Source organism: Ictalurus punctatus, chromosome 16, assembly GCF_001660625.3.
Source record: "Ictalurus punctatus breed USDA103 chromosome 16, Coco_2.0, whole genome shotgun sequence".
In the NCBI taxonomy this organism is placed as follows: Eukaryota; Metazoa; Chordata; class Actinopteri; order Siluriformes; family Ictaluridae; genus Ictalurus; species Ictalurus punctatus.
The window spans coordinates 26,216,643-26,238,082 of NC_030431.2; the positions used below are offsets into that span (position 1 = coordinate 26,216,643).

At 44.8% G+C, this 21,440-nt stretch overlaps 1 protein-coding gene across 1 annotated transcript in view; it reads left to right on the forward strand.

Annotated features, from left to right (window-relative positions):
* Positions 1 to 557: 557 nt before the first annotated feature.
* The window catches only part of sardh (sarcosine dehydrogenase), a 31,313-nt gene continuing 10,430 nt past the window's right edge, over positions 558 to 21,440 (forward strand). Inside the window, exons 1-11 of the mRNA XM_053686752.1 lie at positions 558 to 1,454; positions 2,995 to 3,321; positions 5,168 to 5,346; positions 5,656 to 5,835; positions 6,686 to 6,809; positions 8,751 to 8,851; positions 10,689 to 10,793; positions 12,741 to 12,870; positions 13,531 to 13,617; positions 18,128 to 18,218; positions 18,388 to 18,529. Of these exons, the coding sequence (XP_053542727.1) occupies positions 3,000 to 3,321; positions 5,168 to 5,346; positions 5,656 to 5,835; positions 6,686 to 6,809; positions 8,751 to 8,851; positions 10,689 to 10,793; positions 12,741 to 12,870; positions 13,531 to 13,617; positions 18,128 to 18,218; positions 18,388 to 18,529 (1,461 nt within the window). The 5' untranslated portion in view covers positions 558 to 1,454; positions 2,995 to 2,999. The remainder of the gene's footprint in view (positions 1,455 to 2,994; positions 3,322 to 5,167; positions 5,347 to 5,655; positions 5,836 to 6,685; positions 6,810 to 8,750; positions 8,852 to 10,688; positions 10,794 to 12,740; positions 12,871 to 13,530; positions 13,618 to 18,127; positions 18,219 to 18,387; positions 18,530 to 21,440) is intronic.

Below are 21,440 nucleotides of genomic sequence, written 5' to 3' on the forward strand. Positions count from 1 at the left end.
CCCCCCATTCAAAACCCATAGGGGATGCAAACTTTTGCACTCTTTGGAGCTGAGTCTGCGCACCGTAAGTTTGTCTTTCGTTAAAATAGCTCAGAACCTTCCCTGCTAAACCTTTTGCTTTGAAGAGAATCCGTGTCCTGTTTTGGAGAAAAAAACAAACAAACAAACAAACAAAAAAAACAGTTGAGAGTGTGTTAATGTTTTTATGATTAATGTTTAAGCCAAGTCTGAAATAGATTGAATCAAAGTCTGAATCAAGTCTGATTTCAATCAAATCCACGGTGTAAAAAAAAATAACTTTATATGAAATAACAGTTACAAACAAAACTGTCACAAGGCTGAACTTTGGTCTTTGGCACCGGGACATGTTATCAGAGGCTCAGAAATTCACTCCAGCTCCACACTGAGATAACTGCTGACCTCTAGTAACCCTGCCCTCGTCTGACAGCCAATCAGAAATGATCTCCATGGCCAACGCCTCCCTGTCGTTCGTCAGGACCTCCTCAGATAACAACAGACTGAAACTACGCTGGACAGAGCTGGAAAAAGCAGTCGTAATACAGCTTTCTCTTTAAAGACATCTGCATTGTCTGCGTTCTCTGGTGGTGTTCCTGCTCAAGTGAATGCCATGTGTTTGAGGAATTCTTACACGATGAATCGTTCGCTAAAGTCCAGGCTTCTGATCCTGCAAACGTCCTGGAGTCCTGATTAACCGAGAAAGTTGTGAAACAAAGCTCCAGTTAAAGGGTGACTTTAGGAACAAAATTTAACAACGTAAAAACTTCAACACATGTATATTTTGTTCATTTTTCTTTCTATTACAAATAACCTATAAAGTATTTAGAACATGATAAATAAATAATAGTTTAATCCACGGCCTCAGTTTAAGTATATTATAGCCTGGAATGCTTCTTTGTGTTTACATGGGACTCCTGTCAGTCTTTTTTTGTAGACACGCCCCCAGTGCTCCTTTTCTCCGCCCCCATCTCAGCCTACTCTACATGAACTAAACCGAGAGCCGCCATTTTGGACAATCGGACTCACTACTAAGAATACACAATACTAAGAAAATACAAATCCTCTCAAATATTTTGGTAATGCTACAGTACGGTAATGAAGTTTTACTAAAGTTTCGCTTTCCACCTCTGACCTCGGGCCACGCATCCTGTGTTCCACTAAATCTAGTCCCCTTGATGACTCTCTTACTTTGGTTCCGGGCTGTGCTTCAGTTTGGTGTTTCACTCTGAAGGGAACTAGATGTTGATTTGAGACACACCCCAATCCTCACACGCTGCAACTTTACTGCAAGTGTGTGTGTGTGTGTGTGTGTGTATATGAACGTTGTTTACCCTGCATACACACACACGCTATATTTTGACGCTGTTTGTAATTTGAACGCGGGCGACATTTTGTGGAACTGAAACGAACCTGGAGGATTAAAATCCTGCAACTCGGTGAGTTCTGAGTGTTTTGAGTGGCATAAAAAAGTCCCGGATGTGTGTTGTTGTGTGTGTTGTTAAAGGAAGTAACACAGTTAGCATAAACACTCAGATTAGAAACGCAGAGCACTGATGTGGATGTTAAAGCAGTGGTGTAGATTCGGAATAAGTCTGAACAGCAGTGCTGCTGAAAATATCCACCGCTATTCGGACCTGCAGGCTTGTGTTCCACTTAAAGGGCCAGTCTGACATTTAAAAAAACAAAACAAAGTGTTTGTAGACTTGTAAAAATCAGATAATATTAAAGATCGTGTTTATAAACTGTCATCGACAATATATTGTCTATATGACCGCGCAAAGGATCTCCCTAATTCATGTATTTATTTAATCCTATTGGTGTTTTTGTGGGCTGGAAATGAGCTCCTCCCCTAGCTCCTCCCCCAGCAACACCAGAACTGTTCAGTCCTGCAGGTGGTTTTACACTATACAGTTTTAAAGTGCACCTATTATAGTTTTTCAGATATTCCCTTTCATCTAGTGTGTTATATACGTAGCCGTTTGTGAACGTAAAACAACGTAAGACAGAGTTATCGACTCCTAAAAGAAGGAATCGATTCTGAACAGCTGAATCGAGTCGTTAGTGATTCCAGACTCCCTTCCTGTACTAACCTACGTGGGTTCGTAATAAAAAGCCCCGCCTCTGGTCTTCATCGGCTGCTCGCCGACAGCGCTAGACCGATCACGACAGACTGGAGGAGTTTAGAATGAATCCTTTAGAACGGATCATTCGTCATTCCACACTTTTCTTTCATTCACACTTAAGCCTGCAAACGGTATTTTATCTCGAGTCACCCGTTCATGTTTACCATGAAGTTGCACAGGAAGTGATGTTCCACCGATGTGGTGGAATTTACACGGCAGAAAGTTTATTCAAATGTTTCCTGACAAAAAATTTCTGTCCTCATGGTGAACAGCTAAAAAAATAAAAACCACCATGCTCCAATTTCCTGTTGGTATATAAAGATCACGTACTTTTCCTATTAACGTATCAGCATCTATTCACACATTATCTTCCCAGTAATTTCCTGGGAATTACACTGAATACTGTTCGTCACGTCAGTATTTCCCAGGACTCTGACCCTTCTTTATTAATTGCCTTTTAGTTATTACTCTATTATTGTCACGGCTGCACGGTATCACTTGTTAATGGTTAATGGTTTTTATTGAGCTTAAGGCCCCTGATGGGAATATCTCCGTCCTGATTCGCTGTTTGTTGCTTCAGCGATTTCTAATCTGAAGAAAGCAGGCCAGAGAAAAAGCAGCGTTGTGCACGCTCTTTTCGATACTCTGTACGAACAGGCACGAATGATTATGAACAAACTGTTTTCCTGATATTTTATTTGTAGGTGTGTTGGCTAAGAATTGTAATATTTCAGGAAGCAGCCGCTGTATTAAAATAAAACATCACCCCTGTGTTGCTCATGGTTCGGTCCTTTAGTTTCCGGGCCCGTCCTCGTACGCTGTTGTTGCTGATTTCGGATCTGTGTCGTCACAGGGGTCATGGCCTTCTTGGGGAGCGCGGTGCGGAGGGCGGTGGCGTACCGCCGACCGTTAGGGTCGCTTTACTGTCCTGCCGCTCGCCGCTACAGCGTCCAGAGTGAACACACCACAGAGAAAAGCGTCCCCTACACCAAGACCCTCAAAGAAGAGAGCGGATTGAGCGGACCCACCAAACCTCTGCCCCGATCCGCGGACGCCGTGGTGATCGGAGGCGGCAGTCTGGGATGTCAGACGCTCTATCACCTGTGTAAGATGGGCATGACCAATGTAGTGCTCCTGGAGAGGGACAGACTGACGGCGGGGACGACGTGGCACACTGCAGGTACACGTGACACAACATAGGGATTAGTATTTACAGTAAGACGTAAGGGTTCTCTTTACATTTAAAAACGGGACAAACTGAAGAACCCCGAGAGTTCTAACACTTCAAACCGGAATTTCTCGTACACAAATATGTGGTATTATTAATCAAGCTGTCAGACATGCTGTGTTCTTCTGGCTGTAATACACCGTAACACTCCGAAGTCAATAATTATGGGATTCATTTTGTGCCGAAAGTATTGAACGTAACTTTTTCGAGAAAATTATACAGCGATTATAGAGCTTATTTGATGTGTGCGGTGTTTGTTTGTTTGTTTGTTTGTTTGTTTGTAAACATAGTCTGTAATGGTTTTGCATGTAGTCCTCATCCAGGCCATTTGTAATTCAAATAATGCTATTTAGCATGTCGTGTTGCACTGGAATGTGAGTTGCATTCAGATTTGAGCATCAGGGTAAGAGCTAGAACGGCAGTAGTAGCCCCATGTCTGGGATTGGGTTTACACGTGTAACTGTACCAGTCCATTAAACACGAATCCAGTTCGTTGTCATGAGGTTTGTGTGGGTTACGGATTCTACCCCCACTCACAGGTTATCATTTTAAAAGACTGTGATAAACAGTCGAATTGTACGGAACCGAAAATAAACTACAGGAAAATGATCCTTTCTGCTATTTTAGGTTTAGGGAGAGTTGCCGAGGCTGCCGTGCGGTCGGAATGCATGTGGAAGGAAGTCCGATTCCTGGAGTCAGCGCTTGGCCTGACGCCACAGCACCAATGTCTTCAGATCGTTCGAGGAAATTAGCTTTCGCTATACGGCTCTTTGTTGGGGTTTTTTCCGTCACTGTTCTGGTGATTATTGTTTTAAGAAGATTAAGAATGAGCTGGAATCTATCCAGAACTGAACAATTAAGAATATTACGATCAGCTGGATGGTGGGTTTATAACTGGTTCTGTATAATCCTTGTACAAATCGCGTGTCTGACATCCACATTAGACGCTTCACTGTAGGACTGTTTAATCTTCTGGATAAAAAAAATCGGCCCGGGTTTTTTTTTCTATAAACCATTTTTGTCCCTCGTTAACCGAGACAGTCACACACTGCTAGATTTTATTTCACATCAGCTGGAAAATCCAGTCGAAAGATCATCACTGTGAGATGAAGGGAAGGGGCGGGGCTTCCAGTGGATCAGTTTAATATTCGAGAGCACCTACGTGACTGTCAGTCATTCCGTGTTCACGTGTTGATTGGCGTCATCTCCTGTCTTTATTGGGGGAGAAAAAAGAAGCCTGCTTTTGTCATCTTTTTAAAGTGATGACTTGAGCTAAAGTTTACTCAAGTTTGGCACTTCTGGTTATATAATAGGATGTAAATCTGATGTCGCTGGATATAGTGGCAGTTTAATTTCACGTAGAGATGATTAAATCGTTATATAGCTCAAGCCTTGTTGTAATGCTGCCAGGCAGCCTAAATGAAGCCGGGGTGCCGATACTTTAATATTCACAAACATGACAAAAAGGGGCACCATTATGCCCTGTGTAGGGAGCACTTGTAGTGAATAGGAAGAAACACGGTGAAGTGACGCATCTCTAATTACTTAAGGAACTTTTTTCTTCAGGAAGTTTAAGATAGGAACCTTTTATTTTAAGAATGTTCTACTAGGAGCTTTTTGTTCAGGAACCTCCAGAACGTTAGTCTAAGAAATGATTTATTTGTTGACCCTATGTAGGGAGCACATGTATACTGACGCTGTATACCGAACCCAGTTCAGTATTTATTTACAGTACGACTGGCTCAGTAATGGATATAACGCTATGGCGTGTCTCACTCTCCTGCGGTCTGTCTCTCAGGTTTGTTGTGGCAGTTGAGGCCGAGCGATACGGAGGTGGAACTTTTGGCCCACACGAGGAACGTGGTCAGCTCGGAGCTGGAGGAGGAGACGGGCCTGGAGACGGGCTGGATCCAGAACGGAGGCCTGTTTATCGCCTCCAACAAGCAGAGACTGGACGAGTACAAACGCCTCATGTCGGTACGTCACGCCGAGTCAAAATCCTCAGCTTCTTAATCAGTAAGATGTGTTTTTAATCTGATCGCTTTGAAACGGGAACGCATTCCATGACTAAAATTTCTTTCCTTTGTTTACGCTGTTTGTAAATCCACATAAGCCACATTTTATATGTATATATATATATATATATAGAGAGAGAGAGAGAGAGAGAGAGAGAGAGATAAAGATCTGCAGCTACAAGTGTATTTGTCTGTGTGACTTTAATAATAAATGTTATACATAGCTTTATGTATTTTTGAATGGTATTGGTTCTTCTCTCTGCTTGCCCAGCTGGGGAAGGTGTACGGTATCGAGTCGTATGTGCTCTCACCTGCAGAAACCAAAGAGCTTTACCCCCTGATGAACGTGAAGGATCTGTACGGGACTCTGTACGTCCCCAAAGACGGCACTATGGACCCTGCTGGTACCTGTACCACCCTGTCCAGAGCAGCTTCTGCCCGTGGAGCCACGGTACCACAGACCGGTTCTCTACTGGACTATACCCAGTGTACCATGATCATGCATTAGAGTGCGCACTTAGAATGAAATGGTGCACAGTAAATGAATCTCTACAGTAACAGATTCGTTATTTAGGAACGTTAGTGCAGACCGTTTATTTAACTTCAGATACTTTAGCCAAGAAACTTGACTTCAGTTCAGGAACCATAGCTCTGGAGCATTATTTTAGTTTTTTTTTTTTTTTTGAACCTCAGAGATATTATTTTAGCCCAGATACCTTTTTATCACAATGATTTTATTTTACCTTAAGAACTTTACACAAGGGACTTAGTCTATTTATAACATCTCTGTTAAACATTAAACTAATCAGTGGGCTGCCATTTTACAGCCTGGGTTGCCAGATTGGATTTATTCCATGTCTGGAACCATGCAAGTTTAAATATATCTTTTGTGTGTATTAAATTTATTATTATAATGATAATAATAATAATAATAATTATTATTATTACAGTAAAAAGTAATACACGAAGTGACAGAGTGGTGTGATGAAGCAGGCGCACTGTCACCACCCTATAGTTGATTATTTTCCTATAACAGCATCTCCCCAACTTTTATTCCATTTCAGTGCAATTTATTATTACTATTTATCTATTTTTTTTCTATCTATTTGTTTTTATAATTACATTAAACGTTGTTTAACAGGTTTTACAGTGTGAATATACATGATGAAGCGCAACAGCACAGTTAACAGTTTTTACTCAATTTTTTAAAAAAATTAAAAAATTTAAATTACAGACAGGACCACAGTTAATTATTCATTTAACTTGCTAGGAAATAATGAAATGAAGCTTCCTGTCTGCAGGTGATCGAGAACTGCCCCGTGACGGGCATCCAGGTGAAGACGGACCACGTGGGTGTGAGGAGGGTGAAAGCAGTGGAAACGGAATTTGGGACCATTGATACCCCGTGTGTGGTGAACTGCGCAGGTTTATATCACGGCACCATACACACATTCCTGCTCTGACTTCATTACACTTCTGAATTTTTCTTTTCTTTTTAAAAAATAAAAAAACCTTTTGTAAGCCTCTGCCAGGAAAAAAAAATGTGTGCGAAAGTCAAAGGAACCGTTACAGCTAATTTCCTTATGAACCCGCACTTATTGTACACGACACTGCTATTTTATTTTTAAAGCAAAGGGTCGTCACACCAAATATTGACTTTGTTTCATTTATTAATGTTTACTGCCCTTTATAATATATATATTTTTTAAAATCATTTAAATGTAGAAACATTTGATTTCGTTATTTTTTTAAAGGCGTCTTTTATCTACAGCATTTCTTTGCACAGAACTGTATATAATCTTTATTTTTTTAAAATTACAAATACATATTAGAGTTGCATCAAATAAATAAATAAATAAATGCTTTAACACTTTATTTAATCACGTATTGGAATATTTCCTCAGGAATGGATTGAGGATTTTACAAGTCAAATAATCGACGTGTTTACGGAAGTAATGAACTGCGTTAGGTCGAGTTGCTCTGATTGGACAGCGCGTCTGCACGCTGGCCGCATCGTGAATTAGATTACTGAAAGAAATTAAATATGGTTTATAAAAATAAAATAAAAAAAAAACCCAGAGCAGTACGCCTAGCAATGCAGTAAAAACTAATTATTAATATGACGATAAAGTAAAAGAAAGAAGCATTTTCATGTCGATGTGTTAAATCTCTCAATAAATCCACCAGTGTGTCCATTTAAATAATAATATATTCCGTTAATAAATCCAATAATATGTCTTCTCATATATCAGACACCCTGAAGGTGGGGTGAGAGTGAGCGTGGGTGACGGCCCTACAGGGCGGATCGCTCTTATGACGAACACTGACAGTGTGACAGGCAAGCGTCGAAGGAGACGGGTCTGAAGATACAGCACGTCTCATACATGTATATGGAGCCAGTCTAGTGCTCACTGTTTGTGCATGTATTTTCTTGCATGACCAGAAGAGGGCGCTCCTGGTTTACATACTGCGGAGGGTGATATTAACGCAGGATGGAGATTAGTGCTGCTTCAGACCTGATGTGTGTATAAGAAGCTGCATCTGACCTTTGAAAGGTTTCCACTGAAGCGCGAAGCCTTTATTTTCCTCCACATTTTAAAAATAAAACCAGTTTACAATTCTCTCCGTCTGGTTCGTCTCTGATTGGTCGAGTGTTCAAACTACTGTCCTTCTGCTCATCTTTGAAAGAGTCCTTAAATGTAATCAAGTCATTAGTGAGATTTATTTATTTATTTATTTATTTATTTTTGGAGAGCGAAGCTGTGATGACGGATTATGCACGCGGAAGGTCAGTTTATTATTAATTAAAATTCACTGGCCAGGTGTAAGGAACTGATAATGCTAAAAGCTCACTCGGAGTTAAGTCGGAGTTAAGTCGGAGTTAAGTCGGAGTTAAGTCGGAGTTAAGTCGGAGTTAAGTCGGAGTTAAGTCGGAGTTAAGTCGGGGTTAAGTTGGAGGTAAGTCGGCGGGAACCGTATAAATGGTTGTAAATATTTGTACGGTGATGGACTTGAGTGTTTGATCTGAGAAAACAGGACGTAAATGCGATGAACTGTCTGATCCGACCAGCCTGAGAAATGAGCACACTTGATTGACAGCCGTTTATCTGAGACTCCGCCTGCGACATCGTTCAAGCCACTAAAGGCCGTTATAGTTAGAGTAGCTACGCCTGATGGGCTAGCTTTTGCTCACTCGGTTATGTTTCACTAGCTCTCACCAGGTGTACTTCCTCTACTGAGGTGAGTTTTGTTCGCTGGTCTGTACTGAAATTAAGAATGAAAGGGTTCGGTTGTCTTTCTTCCTGAAGTTCCTCCTGTATCGTGAGTCCTGGTTAATGAATGCTCTTGTCTCTGCTCTGGTGTCAGGTGTGTGGGCCACTAACCTGGGGAAGATGGCCGGCGTGAATGTTCCTCTCATTGCCATGCATCATGCCTATGTGGTGACGGAGAGGATCGAGGGGATTCAGGTGACATCATCCCCTCTGTACCTGTATTGCTGTCTCGCGAATTGTACTTTGTGAACCCGTAATGTCCCGTCTGTAGCCATTATGTCCTCTCTGTAATGTCTCGTCTGTACCCTCCGTTCTGTGACGCCTCTTCTTATAACGTCACCTCTGTACCGTCCCATCTGTACTGCCCTTTCTGTCCCGTCCCCTGTGTTTCACCTCCTCTGTAACAGTAACATGTCTTCTGTACCGTCTCATGCGTAACAGTTTCCCTGTGTAACATCGTGTTTTGTAACGTCTCTGCACCACTTACTCTGCAACTGTCTCATCTCTACCTGAACGTCCCCTCCGAAACAGTAACATCCCTTCTTCACCCCTAACGTAACGCTCCCCTGTAACTTCCCCCTCCATAAAGCTCCCTGTAACACCCCCCCCCGTAACTCCGCCCCCTCCGCGTCCTCCTCTAACATTCCACAGTAACATTTTCACTCTCTCGCTATCTTTTATATGGTCTTGTTTTCCTCGTCACACGTGAAACTGTCCATTTCTTTTTTTTCTTTTCTTTTTTTTGAGCCACAGTGTGTGTCTCTCTCTCACTCTCTCACTCTCTGTGTGTGTGTGTGTGTGTGTGTGTGTGTGGGTGGGTGGGTGGTGAGTGTCTCAGAATAAAGTGACAGTGTTATTCTTATCCCTTCTTATGCAATAACACAGCTTTCACACTGCACCAGCAAAAACACAACAGGCAGCATGAGATCGTTCTTCTCCACAGCTGAAAGCCTCAGCTAACATTATGCAACCTCCCTGCTGCTGTGAGAGAGTGAGAGTGTGTGTGTGTGTGTTGGTTCAGTAGTTCTGTCCACCAGATGTCCTCTCTCTCTCTCTCTCTCTCTCTCTCTCTCTCTCTCTCTCTCTCTCTCTCTCTGAGCATTACAGTAACCGCTGTTTCGTGCCGTTCATCACGCCGTCAGTCTGCAGCGTTCACGTGTCGCGCGCATGCTAATCGACCCACGCGCTCGATGATGAATCGAGAGAATTTAGAGTATAGAAGCTCCCCGACCTGAGATAATTAAACCGTTAAACCGGTGCGCACTTCCTTCACATGGACCATCAGGCTGAGCGAACCCAACCGACTGTGGTCATGTGTCTGTAATCCATCTTCTGTGATGACGTCCATGATGTTTGTGGTTAAAAATGCTTTGTGCTTGTGTATGCGTGTGTGTGCAGAAGAGGGGAGAATTGTGGGATTCTGAGGGGGAATAAATATTGGGGATTAACGGCGTGTTAACGTGTACTGCGACCGGGTTATGTGTTTGTTAAAACTGTTACGTAAAGTTGTAAAACGCAGTATTTCTGGGTACAGTGCATGTAAGGAATAACACTCGGTGTCGTGCTGTTATCGGATAAATCTCCGCGGGGGGGGGGGGGGGGGGGGGGGTGTGTGGGTATAATGAAGCGGAGGTTACTGAGAAACCGCAAAGAAGCGCAAACTCCTCGGCCCTTCAATTTACAAAGCGCTGATACTGATACTGGAGACTCCTTCCATACGTGTTAAATAAAGACTTCCTCTCCTTATGGAAAACTTGGACCATATCGATGATTTTTGTGAGCTGTTGCTATAGAAACGATAACGTATCAGAACGAGCACGTTAATGTAAACCTGCGCTGCTGTTAGAGAGAACTAATCACCATTTTCGGACCAATCACAATCCAGGATTACAGCTTCATTTACATATCTTTGATTCTTTCAGTTAACTTTGTAACACAGCTGATCTCAGCTGGTCCTGTTTTAATGAGAATGACCTTAACCTTGATCCCGTTTGTTTATTTATTGTTTGTTTGTTTGTTTGTTTGTTTTCAGAACATGCCCAACGTGCGGGACCACGACGCCTCGGTCTACCTTCGTCTGCAGGGCGACGCCCTGTCTGTGGGAGGCTACGAGCAGAACCCCATCTTCTGGGACGAGGTGAGTGTCCTGCAGGGGGTCGCTGTGGCTTTACACACACAGTGGGTTTTGAAGCTGCAGTGTTTCTGGGTGGGATGTGCGAGTGTTTGCACATTTCTAATTTCAGTCTTCGTGTGGGAGTTTTTATCCAATTTCAGTCACGACAGCAGCACAGGCTCACTCGAGATAAAGTTTACTTTTAGAATATTTGTGTCTTTTACGGCTGTGTGTGTGTGTGTGTGTGTGTGTGTTGTGAATAGACATGATGAATTGCATGGAATACTGTGTGTGTGTATATGACAGTATGATGTGTCATGTTCTTGACCACATCACACACGACCTAATTACGTGCTGAGTTTCTGTCAGGGTCTGTGCACATCTAAACATGGTGCTGCAGGTCTGTTTGTGGTCGTCTGTGGATGTGGGTGTGTGTCTGGTCGTCTGTTGTTGTGTCTATAGCTGTGTTTTGGGTGTCTGGTCGTTTGTTGTTGTGTCTATAGCTGTGTTTTGGGTGTCTGGTCGTCTGTTGTTGTGTCTATTGCTGTGTTTTGGGTGTCTGGTCGTTTGTTGTTTTGTCTATAGCTGTGTTTTGGGTGTCTGGTCGTCTGTTGTTTTGTCTATAGCTGTGTTTTGGGTGTCTGGTCGTCTTGTTTTGTCTATAGCTGTGTTTTGGGTGTCTGGTCATCTGTTGTTGCGTCTATAGCTGTGTTTTGGGTGTCTGGTCATCTGTTGTTGCGTCTATAGCTGTGTTTTGGGTGTCTGGTCGTCTGTTTTGTCTATAGCTGTGTTTTGGGTGTCTGGTCGTCTGTTGTTTTGTCTATAGCTGTGTTTTGGGTGTCTGGTCATCTGTTGTTGCGTCTATAGCTGTGTTTTGGGTGTCTGGTCGTCTGTTGTGTCTATAGCTGTGTTTTGGGTGTCTGGTCGTCTGTTGTTTTGTCTATAGCTGTGTTTTGGGTGTCTGGTCGTCTTGTTTTGTCTATAGCTGTGTTTTGGGTGTCTGGTCGTCTGTTGTTGTGTCTATAGCTGTGTTTTGGGTGTCTGGTTGTCTGTTATTGTGTCTATAGCTGTGTTTTGGGTGTCTGGTTGTCTGTTCTGTTTATAGCTGTGTTTTGGGAGTCTGGGTGTCTGGTCGTGTGTTGTTGTGTCTATAGCTGTGTTTTGGGTGTCTGGTCGTCTGTTGTGTCTATAGCTGTGTTTTGGGTGTCTGGTCGTCTGTTCTGTTTATAGCTGTGTTTTGGGTGTCTGGTTGTCTGTTCTGTTTATAGCTGTGTTTTGGGAGTCTGGGTGTCTGGTCGTATGTTGTTTTGTCTATAGCTGTGTTTTGGGTGTCTGGTCGTCTGTTGTGTCTATAGCTGTGTTTTGGGTGTCTGGTCGTCTGTTCTGTTTATAGCTGTGTTTTGGGAGTTTGGGTGTCTGGTTGTCTGTTGTTGTGTCTGTGGGTGTTTGGGTGTCTGGTCATCTGATTGTGTCTATAGTTGTCTGTTGGAGTCTGTGATAGTGACCGTGTATTTGATTGTGGTTATGTCTGTGATTGCATCTATAGGTGTCTGTGGTTGTGTCTGTGTTTTGGTGTCTGGTCATCTTTGGTTGTGTCTGAGGTCATCCACGCCTGTGTCTTTGCACGTCTGTGGTTTTCTGCTGTTGTGTCTGTTGGAGTCTGTGATAGGGATTTGTGTATGTGATTGTGTTCATCTCTGGTTGTGTCAGCGGTTATGTGGTTGTGGGTGTATGTAGGTGTCTGTGGTCATCTTTGGTTGTGTCTGTGGTCATGTCTCTGGTTGCATTTGTTGCCAGTGGTCATCTTTTGAGATGTCTCTGGTTGTGTCTGTGGTTGTGTCTGTGGCCATCTATGGATATCTGTAGTCGTGTCTGTGTCTGAGTGTACGGCTGTCTTGCTGCCCCTGTCTGTCCCTGTCTGCGCAGGTCTGTCTGCGCAGGTCATATCAAGTCTGTGTTTTCGTCGTACAGGTGTCGGATAAATTTGCCTTCAGCCTGTTTGACCTGGACTGGGACGTCTTCATGCAGCACATCGAGGGAGCAGTTAACCGGGTTCCTGCTCTGGAGCGGACTGGGATCAAATCCACCGTCTGTGGACCAGGTACACGCATGTAGATTTACGCGTACACGCAGCACGCTGTATAGCTGGAATTCAGATACAGATGGGAATGATTTTGTGTAGAACGTTGTCCATGACCTCGTCGCTGATTGGCTCACGTCATCGTGTGCGCGTGCGTGTGGATTGGCCGAGGCTGTAGCTCCTGCGGCTGTGACTCGCTCTGATGGGAGCTGACAGGTGTGAAATGTTGTTTTCACAGCGCAGGAGCCCCAGGTCACGTCCACACACAGCGCAGGTAAATACGGCTTCGGGCGCTACGCTAAACGCCAGCGACAACAAAACTCATGCGCTTTATCCGTTTAAGAGACGAACACAATACGGCTTTGAAGCCTAGAAAGCCTTACTTTTGTGAGGGGGAAAAAATGAATAAATAATGTTTTGGCTTTAGAGTAAAATAAATCTTTTGACATGAAGCGTCTCCATCTTCCTGTCACGTGAGTCAGTGAGTCAGTTTGTAAATCAGAATCTCTTACAGTACGCGATAAATTGGCATCAACAGGACCAGTTCCTCTCCAGAGAGTGTGCGAGGAGTGAACATTCATCTGTTTGACTACTTTTTAATGGAGCCTTTATTTAAAAAAAATATATATATAATATAATATAATATTTATTATTATTAAAAAAAACGTTGTTGTTGTTCAGAATCATTCACTGCAGATCACAAGCCGCTGATGGGCGAGGCTCCTGAAGTCCGGGGATTTTTCCTGGGATGTGGCTTCAATAGTGCAGGTACCACACACACACACACACACACACACACACACACACACACACACAGAGTTGTAAGAGTCCCAGCATGGGGTAGAATATGACCAGCAGCAAGGCATCTTTCTTTCCTTTCTTCCTAACTTTACTCCTTCCACCAGTCTCCCTTTTCACTTCTTCTCTCTTTCCTTCCTTCTTATTTTTACATTTTCTTCTCTTTTCATTCCCTCTTCCTTTCTTTCATCCTTCCTCCTTCCTTCCTTCCATCACTGTTCCTTTTTTTCTTTCTTTCCTCCCTCCCTTCTTTTCTTCCTTCCGTCACTGTCCTTTTTTTTTTTCTTTCTTTGCTTTGTTTTTGTCGTCGTTCCTTTCCTTTGTTCTTTTCTCGTCTTGTTTCCACCGTCACCGTGACTGTTTCTTTCTTTAATGTGTAATTTATTTGATTTTACATTCAGTAGTTAATTGTAATTATAGCGCACAGTGCTGTAACACAGGGGACTGCTCCCTCAGAGGTGAACCTGTGTGTGTGTGTGTGTGTGTGTGTGTGTGTGTGTGTGTGTGTGTGTGTGTGTGTGTGTGTGTGTGTGTGTGTGTGTGATGAGGGTCAGTATGCACAGTCACGGAGACCTTGTCCTCTCTGTCTGGTTCCCTTTGTGTTCCCTAATATTCTGTGCAGTGGCTCCACCCACTCGCCTCTCCTCGGGCTTAAATAATAATTCCCAGGAAGTCTGCGAGACAGAGACAGGCGGAGCGAGACAGGGACAGAGAAACGAAGAGCGACCGGGAGAGAGAGACGGACAGAGAGCGACCGGGAGAGAGAGACGGACAGAGAGCGACCGGGAGAGAGAGACAGACAGAGAGCGTCCGGGAGAGAGAGACAGACAGAGAGCGACCGGGAGAGAGAGACAGACAGAGAGCGACCGGGAGAGAGAGACAGACAGAGAGCGACCGGGAGAGAGAGACAGACAGAGAGTGACCGGGAGAGAGAGACAGACAGAGAGCGACCGGGAGAGAGAGACAGACAGAGAGTGACCGGGAGAGAGACAGTCAGAGAGTGACCGGGAGAGAGAGACGGACAGAGAGCGACAGATGTAGAGAGACAGCAGAATTCGTCTACCAACTACTGCACTGATCACATCTCACTTACACACTCACTTGCACAAGACACAGAGAGCGAGAGAGAGAGAGAGAGAGAGACAGCGACAAAGAGCGAGAGAGAGAGACAGCGACACAGAGAGAGAGACAGCAACACAGAGCGAGAGAGACAGCGACACAGAGCGAGAGAGAGACAGCGACACAGAGAGAGAGAGAGACAGCGACAGAGAGAGAGAGAGAGACAGCGACACAGAGAGAGAGACAGCGACACAGAGAGAGAGAGAGAGAGAGACAGCGACAGAGAGAGAGAGACAGAGAGAGAGAGAGAGAGACAGCGACAGAGAGAGAGAGAGAGAGACAGCGACACAGAGAGAGAGAGAGACAGCGACAGAGAGCGAGAGAGACAGCGACACAGAGCGAGAGAGACAGCGACACAGAGCGAGAGAGACAGCGACACAGAGCGAGAGAGACAGCGACACAGAGAGAGAGACAGCGACACAGAGGGAGAGAGAGACAGCGACACAGAGAGAGAGAGAGACAGCGACACAGAGAGAGAGAGAGACAGCGACACAGAGAGCGAGAGAGACAGCGACACAGAGAGAGAGACAGCGACACAGAGAGAGAGACAGCGACACAGAGAGAGAGAGAGACAGCGACAGAGAGAGAGAGAGAGACAGCGACAGAGAGAGAGAGAGAGAGAGACAGCGACACAGAGAGAGAGAGAGACAGCGACACAGAGAGAGAGAGAGACAGCGACAGAGAGAGAGAGAGACAGCGACACAGAGAGAGAGAGAGAGACAGCGAGAGAGAGAGAGAGAGAGACAGCGACACAGAGAGAGAGAGAGAGACAGCGACACACAGAGAGAGAGAGAGAGAGAGACAGCGACAGAGAGAGAGAGACAGCGACAGAGAGAGAGAGAGACAGCGACAGAGAGAGAGAGAGACAGCGACAGAGAGAGAGAGACAGCGACACAGAGCGAGAGAGACAGCGACACAGAGAGAGAGACAGCGACACAGAGAGAGAGAGAGACAGCGACACAGAGAGAGAGAGAGAGAGAGACAGCGACAGAGAGAGAGAGAGAGACAGCGACACAGAGCGAGAGAGACAGCGACACAGAGCGAGAGAGACAGCGACACAGAGCGAGAGAGACAGCGACACAGAGAGAGAGACAGCGACACAGAGAGAGAGAGAGACAGCGACACAGAGAGAGAGAGAGAGAGAGACTGCGACACAGAGAGAGAGAGAGAGAGAGACTGCGACACAGAGAGAGAGAGAGAGAGAGACAGCGACACAGAGCGAGAGACAGCGACACAGAGCGAGAGACAGCGACACAGAGCGAGAGACAGCGACACAGAGAGAGAGAGACAGCGACAGAGAGAGAGAGAGAGACAGCGACACAGAGAGAGAGACAGCGACACAGAGAGAGAGAGAGACAGCGACACAGAGAGAGAGAGAGACAGCGACACAGAGAGAGAGACAGCGACAGAGAGAGAGAGAGACAGCGACACAGAGAGAGAGAGACAGCGACACAGAGAGAGAGAGACAGCGACACAGAGAGAGAGAGAGACAGCGACACAGAGAGAGAGAGACAGCGACAGAGAGAGAGAGAGACAGCGACACAGAGAGAGAGACAGCGATACAGAGAGAGAGACAGCGATACAGAGAGAGAGAGAGACGGCGACACAGAGAGAGAGAGACAGCGACACAGAGAGAGAGAGAGAGAGACGGCGACACACAGAGAGAGAGAGAGAGAGAGACAGCGACAGAGAGAGAGAGACAGCGACAGAGAGAGAGAGAGACAGCGACAGAGAGAGAGAGAGACAGCGACAGAGAGAGAGAGAGACAGCGACAGAGAGAGAGAGACAGCGACACAGAGCGAGAGAGACAGCGACACAGAGAGAGAGACAGCGACACAGAGAGAGAGAGAGACAGCGACACAGAGAGAGAGAGAGAGAGAGACAGCGACAGAGAGAGAGAGAGAGACAGCGACACAGAGCGAGAGAGACAGCGACACAGAGCGAGAGAGACAGCGACACAGAGCGAGAGAGACAGCGACACAGAGCGAGAGAGACAGCGACACAGAGAGAGAGACAGCGACACAGAGAGAGAGAGAGACAGCGACACAGAGAGAGAGAGAGAGAGAGACTGCGACACAGAGAGAGAGAGAGAGAGAGACTGCGACACAGAGAGAGAGAGAGAGAGAGACAGCGACACAGAGCGAGAGACAGCGACACAGAGCGAGAGACAGCGACACAGAGAGAGAGAGACAGCGACAGAGAGAGAGAGAGAGACAGCGACACAGAGAGAGAGACAGCGACACAGAGAGAGAGAGAGACAGCGACACAGAGAGAGAGACAGCGACACAGAGAGAGAGAGACAGCGACACAGAGAGAGAGAGACAGCGACACAGAGAGAGAGAGACAGCGACACAGAGAGAGAGAGAGACAGCGACACAGAGAGAGAGAGAGACAGCGACAGAGAGAGAGAGAGACAGCGACACAGAGAGAGAGACAGCGATACAGAGAGAGAGACAGCGATACAGAGAGAGAGAGAGACGGCGACACAGAGAGAGAGAGACAGCGACACAGAGAGAGAGAGAGAGACGGCGACACAGAGACTCAGTGAAACAGAGACTCAGTGAGAGACCGAGACAGCGAGACCTGTAACCTCGTCGTACACTATGTAGTGAGCAGACGTGGTGTATAGGAAGCCGTTGGAGACGCAGCCTCACTGGGGTTGAGGAACGTGTAGACGAGTTCCTAAAGCGATCTTCACATTTGTCCTTCTCAGTGATGGACATCTCACGATTCTGTTCTTCAGACCACAGAACCCAATTCCTCCTTTATTTATGACTCTCTCTCTCACACTCTATCTCTCTCTCTCTCTCTGTTTTTCTTTCTTTCTGTCTGTCTCCCACAATCTCTCTCTCTTTGTCTCTCTCACTTTGTCTCTGTTTCTCTCTCTCTCTCTCTCTCTCTCTCTCTCTCTCTGACATTTTGCTGAAGCAGTATATTGATTGGCGTGAGCGGTTGGTCTCGGGGTCCTGTAGAGTCACTTTAATGGAGTTCTTTACCTCCTGAGGTGAATGTTTCCACTGTAAACGATGTTTTCTGCGATGCCCCTCCCACCCAGAGGCCATGGATTTTTGCTCCCTTCTCTTCCGGCCACGGATAGCTGTGGCGTTGTCGCGATTCGATTTTGTGATGTCCCTACTGTAGAGCGAACGCTTTACTCTTGCAGCGCTCGGGAGCCCACATGCTGATTTCTAACATGAGCTCAACTCTATGCTAACTCTAACACTAGCTAATATTAGATGGAAGCCACCGGAAGGTAATGAGTAAATCAAGCTGATGTTCTGACCCTGACATTCCAGATATCAGGGAGAACGTGTGTCTGTGTGACGTGTTTAATTAGCGGCTCATTGGATTTGATTGACAGGTATGATGTTGGGAGGAGGCTGCGGGAAGGAACTGGCTCACTGGATCATTCACGGGCGGCCTGAGAAGGACATGTACGGTTACGACATCAGGTATGTGTGTGCGTGTGTGTGTGTGTTTCTAAATCTAGATAAATCCCCGCCTAAACAAGCATTGTTGTTAATCGATGAGAGGGACAGATACAGATAGAGAGTGTGTGTGTGTGTGTGTGTGTGTGTGTGTGTGTGTGTGTGTGTGTGTGTGTGTGTGTGTGTGTTGTAGGAGATTCCATCATTCTTTAACCAACAACAACCGCTGGATCCGAGAGCGCAGTCACGAGTCCTACGCTAAGAACTACTCGGTGGTGTTTCCGTTTGATGAGCCTCTGGCCAGCCGCAACATGAGGAAGGACCCCTTTCATCAGGTCCTCTTAACACACACACACATACACACACACACACAAACACACACACATCTGAAAACAGTACGTTTTAAAGCAGGTTTAATTCCTTTCTAACTGAAATCTCAGTTCACACACCGACGTCATGAGGCACAATATCCCGAACGTTACACATGGCTAAGCCCCGCCCACTTTCAACAGACAACAGAAATGTGACTGACGTAGCAGACGACCAATCACAGACCTTCTCTGGGAGCTCTTCTTCAAACATACTGTATCATTAAATCATTTACTCATCGCTAACCGCTTTAAACAAAATTCCTTTTCAAATAACTTTTTAAAGATAACGAGTCCCTGTGAACGAGCTGTTGCCATGGAAACGATAACGCATTACATAACGATAACGAGCGCATTCATATTATTCAGCACCATCTGACCAATCCAGAGTTCAGCAGCGCGGTGGGATAAATACAGTCCATAAAGCCGGTGTAAATGCACGGAATTCTGTTCAGTCTTCATTTTTATTGAAACTGAATTCTGTAGAATTATAAAACCTGTAAATGAGGCTTACAGCGCTGCTTGAAAGTTAGTGAACCCTTTAGAGTTCTCTATATATCTGCATATAAATATGACCTAAAACAACGTCAGATTTTCACACAAGTCATGAAGAAGTAGATAAAGAGAAGAGAGTTAAACAAACGAGACAGAAATGTAGGGAAATGATCCAATATTACAGATCTGTGCAAAAGTATGTGAACCTTTTCTTTCAGTATCTGCTGCGACGTTTTCCTTTAGAGATGGTTTTGTGACCTTTTCCAGCCTGATGAGCTTCAAGGTCCTCAGAAATCTCCTCTGTTCGTGCCATGATACGCTTCCACAAACACGTGTCGTGAAGATCAGACTCTGATAGATCCCTGTTCTTTCAATAAAACAGGATTGTCATCCTGATGATCAAAAAATTCTTTATTCGAATAGTCTGAGATACTGGAGTTTTGATTCCCATGAGCTGTACGCCGTAATCATTCCCATTAAAACGACAAAAAAATCCGTGGTACTGACCGTGGAGTACGGCTTAGCCCGGGCTGTGAGGTAAGATAAACGCTATTGGCTGTTTAAAAGATGGGAGGAGCCACTCGATATGCCCCGCCCTGACTTCCTGTTTCAGTGGAAATTACATCCGCACATCAAATAACTGCACGTTTCAAAGCACTTCAGTTCTTTATTTAAAATTTGCTGTAGATGGCGCTGTTACTATTTTCGCACGTCTACGTTTTCCAAAGGCCAATTAAAGTTTATTCATAATTGCGTAATGTAAGGAAAATTTAGAAAGTAGATTTTTGTTTATTTTTTGGGCAATATCTCTCAGTCCTGCTTGAACTCGCTTATCCGAGTTGAAGGTACAGAGAAATAGCCAATCAGCTGTTTGATTTGATTAGCTTACCGATTAGCTTCTGTCACACACTAATCACACACACTGATCCAGGATTCTTTATTGCTCTTTGTGTGTGTGTGTGTGTGTGTGTGTGTGTGTGTGTGTGTGTGTGTGTGTGTGTAAGTAAGACTTGTTGCTAAGCTACTGCTAAAACGACGGCGCTTAAGTGTTTCCAAAAATATCCCGTATCCTGCTGCCCGGTTGTGTTTCAGTCGCGTCCCAGCGCAGAGGCAACTCTCAGTAATAAACACGATGACGCGCGCGCTCGTAATGCATAGTCGTGTGTGGAAGTTTTGGCACCCTCTACTCAAAAATATACCGAAATAATAGGAGCAGACTGTTTATTTTATTTTATTTTAATACTGTAGTTTGTTTCAAACCTGAAATGCTTTCTAAAGTGCAAGCATGCCAAAAGTATTGCCCCCCCCCCCCCCCACTATCACAAACTATTGCTGTAACAAAAAAGAATCTTTCTCCTGTGTTCCTCTCATCCACCTTCTGATAATCATTTAGACAATATGTATTACAATATTGTGCTCATTGTTGTCATATATAATGTGTGTGTGTGTGTGTGTGTATATATGTATAATATGTATATAATGTTTGGCCATTATGATATAAAAAGGTAAAAGTCAGTGACAACCTGAAATGTGCATTATTTAAGCTCCGCCCAGTTTTATTTTATGGTAGTTTCAGCTAACATTTAAAAGATTGTATGTCTAGTGGGCGTGGCTATGTTAAACAGTTTTGTCCATAGGGAGCGCCCCAAGTTGCTCCCGATGGCAGGTTTGCGCCTTGCATGGCAGCTCTGCTACCGTGTGTGTGTGTGTGTGTGTGTGTGTGTGTGTGTGTGTGAATGGGTGAATGAGACACAGTGTAAAGCGCTTTGGATAAAAGCGCTGTATAAGTGCGAGATTTATTTATTTATTTATAGTGTAGAACTACCACTAGACTCATGCTAATTGCTTTAATGATCAACGCACGCACGCACGCACACACACACACACACACACACACACACGAACATTAACTAGCCCTGGTTATTGGTTGACATGGTAGCTCTGAGGTTATTTTTATCCTCTGTCAATTCACCATTATCATTATGAAAAGAAATAAATAACAGGGTTTCAACCAGGAAAAAGACGAGTGGTGAGTCATGACCCCCCCCCCCCCACACACACACACACACACACACACACACTTTAAATAAATAAATAATCCCACACACTCCACATCATCAGATTCGCCCTTCAGCCTGAGCGAGAATTTAAGTAAAAAGAGCTTGTTGGAGAGCAAGTCGCTTAGCAACCAGCTAAGAAAGTGTGTGTGTGTGTGCACGCTTAATAACAGTTGATGTATACACATGTGCTGCACATGCACACACAAACACAGTTATATTTTAAGTCAGAATCAAAGGTGGGCATTGAGACAAAAATGTCACTTCAGTTTTGCGTTTATTTGACGTGTGATTGGTCAGAAGGTGGTGATTAATTCGGACGCTCC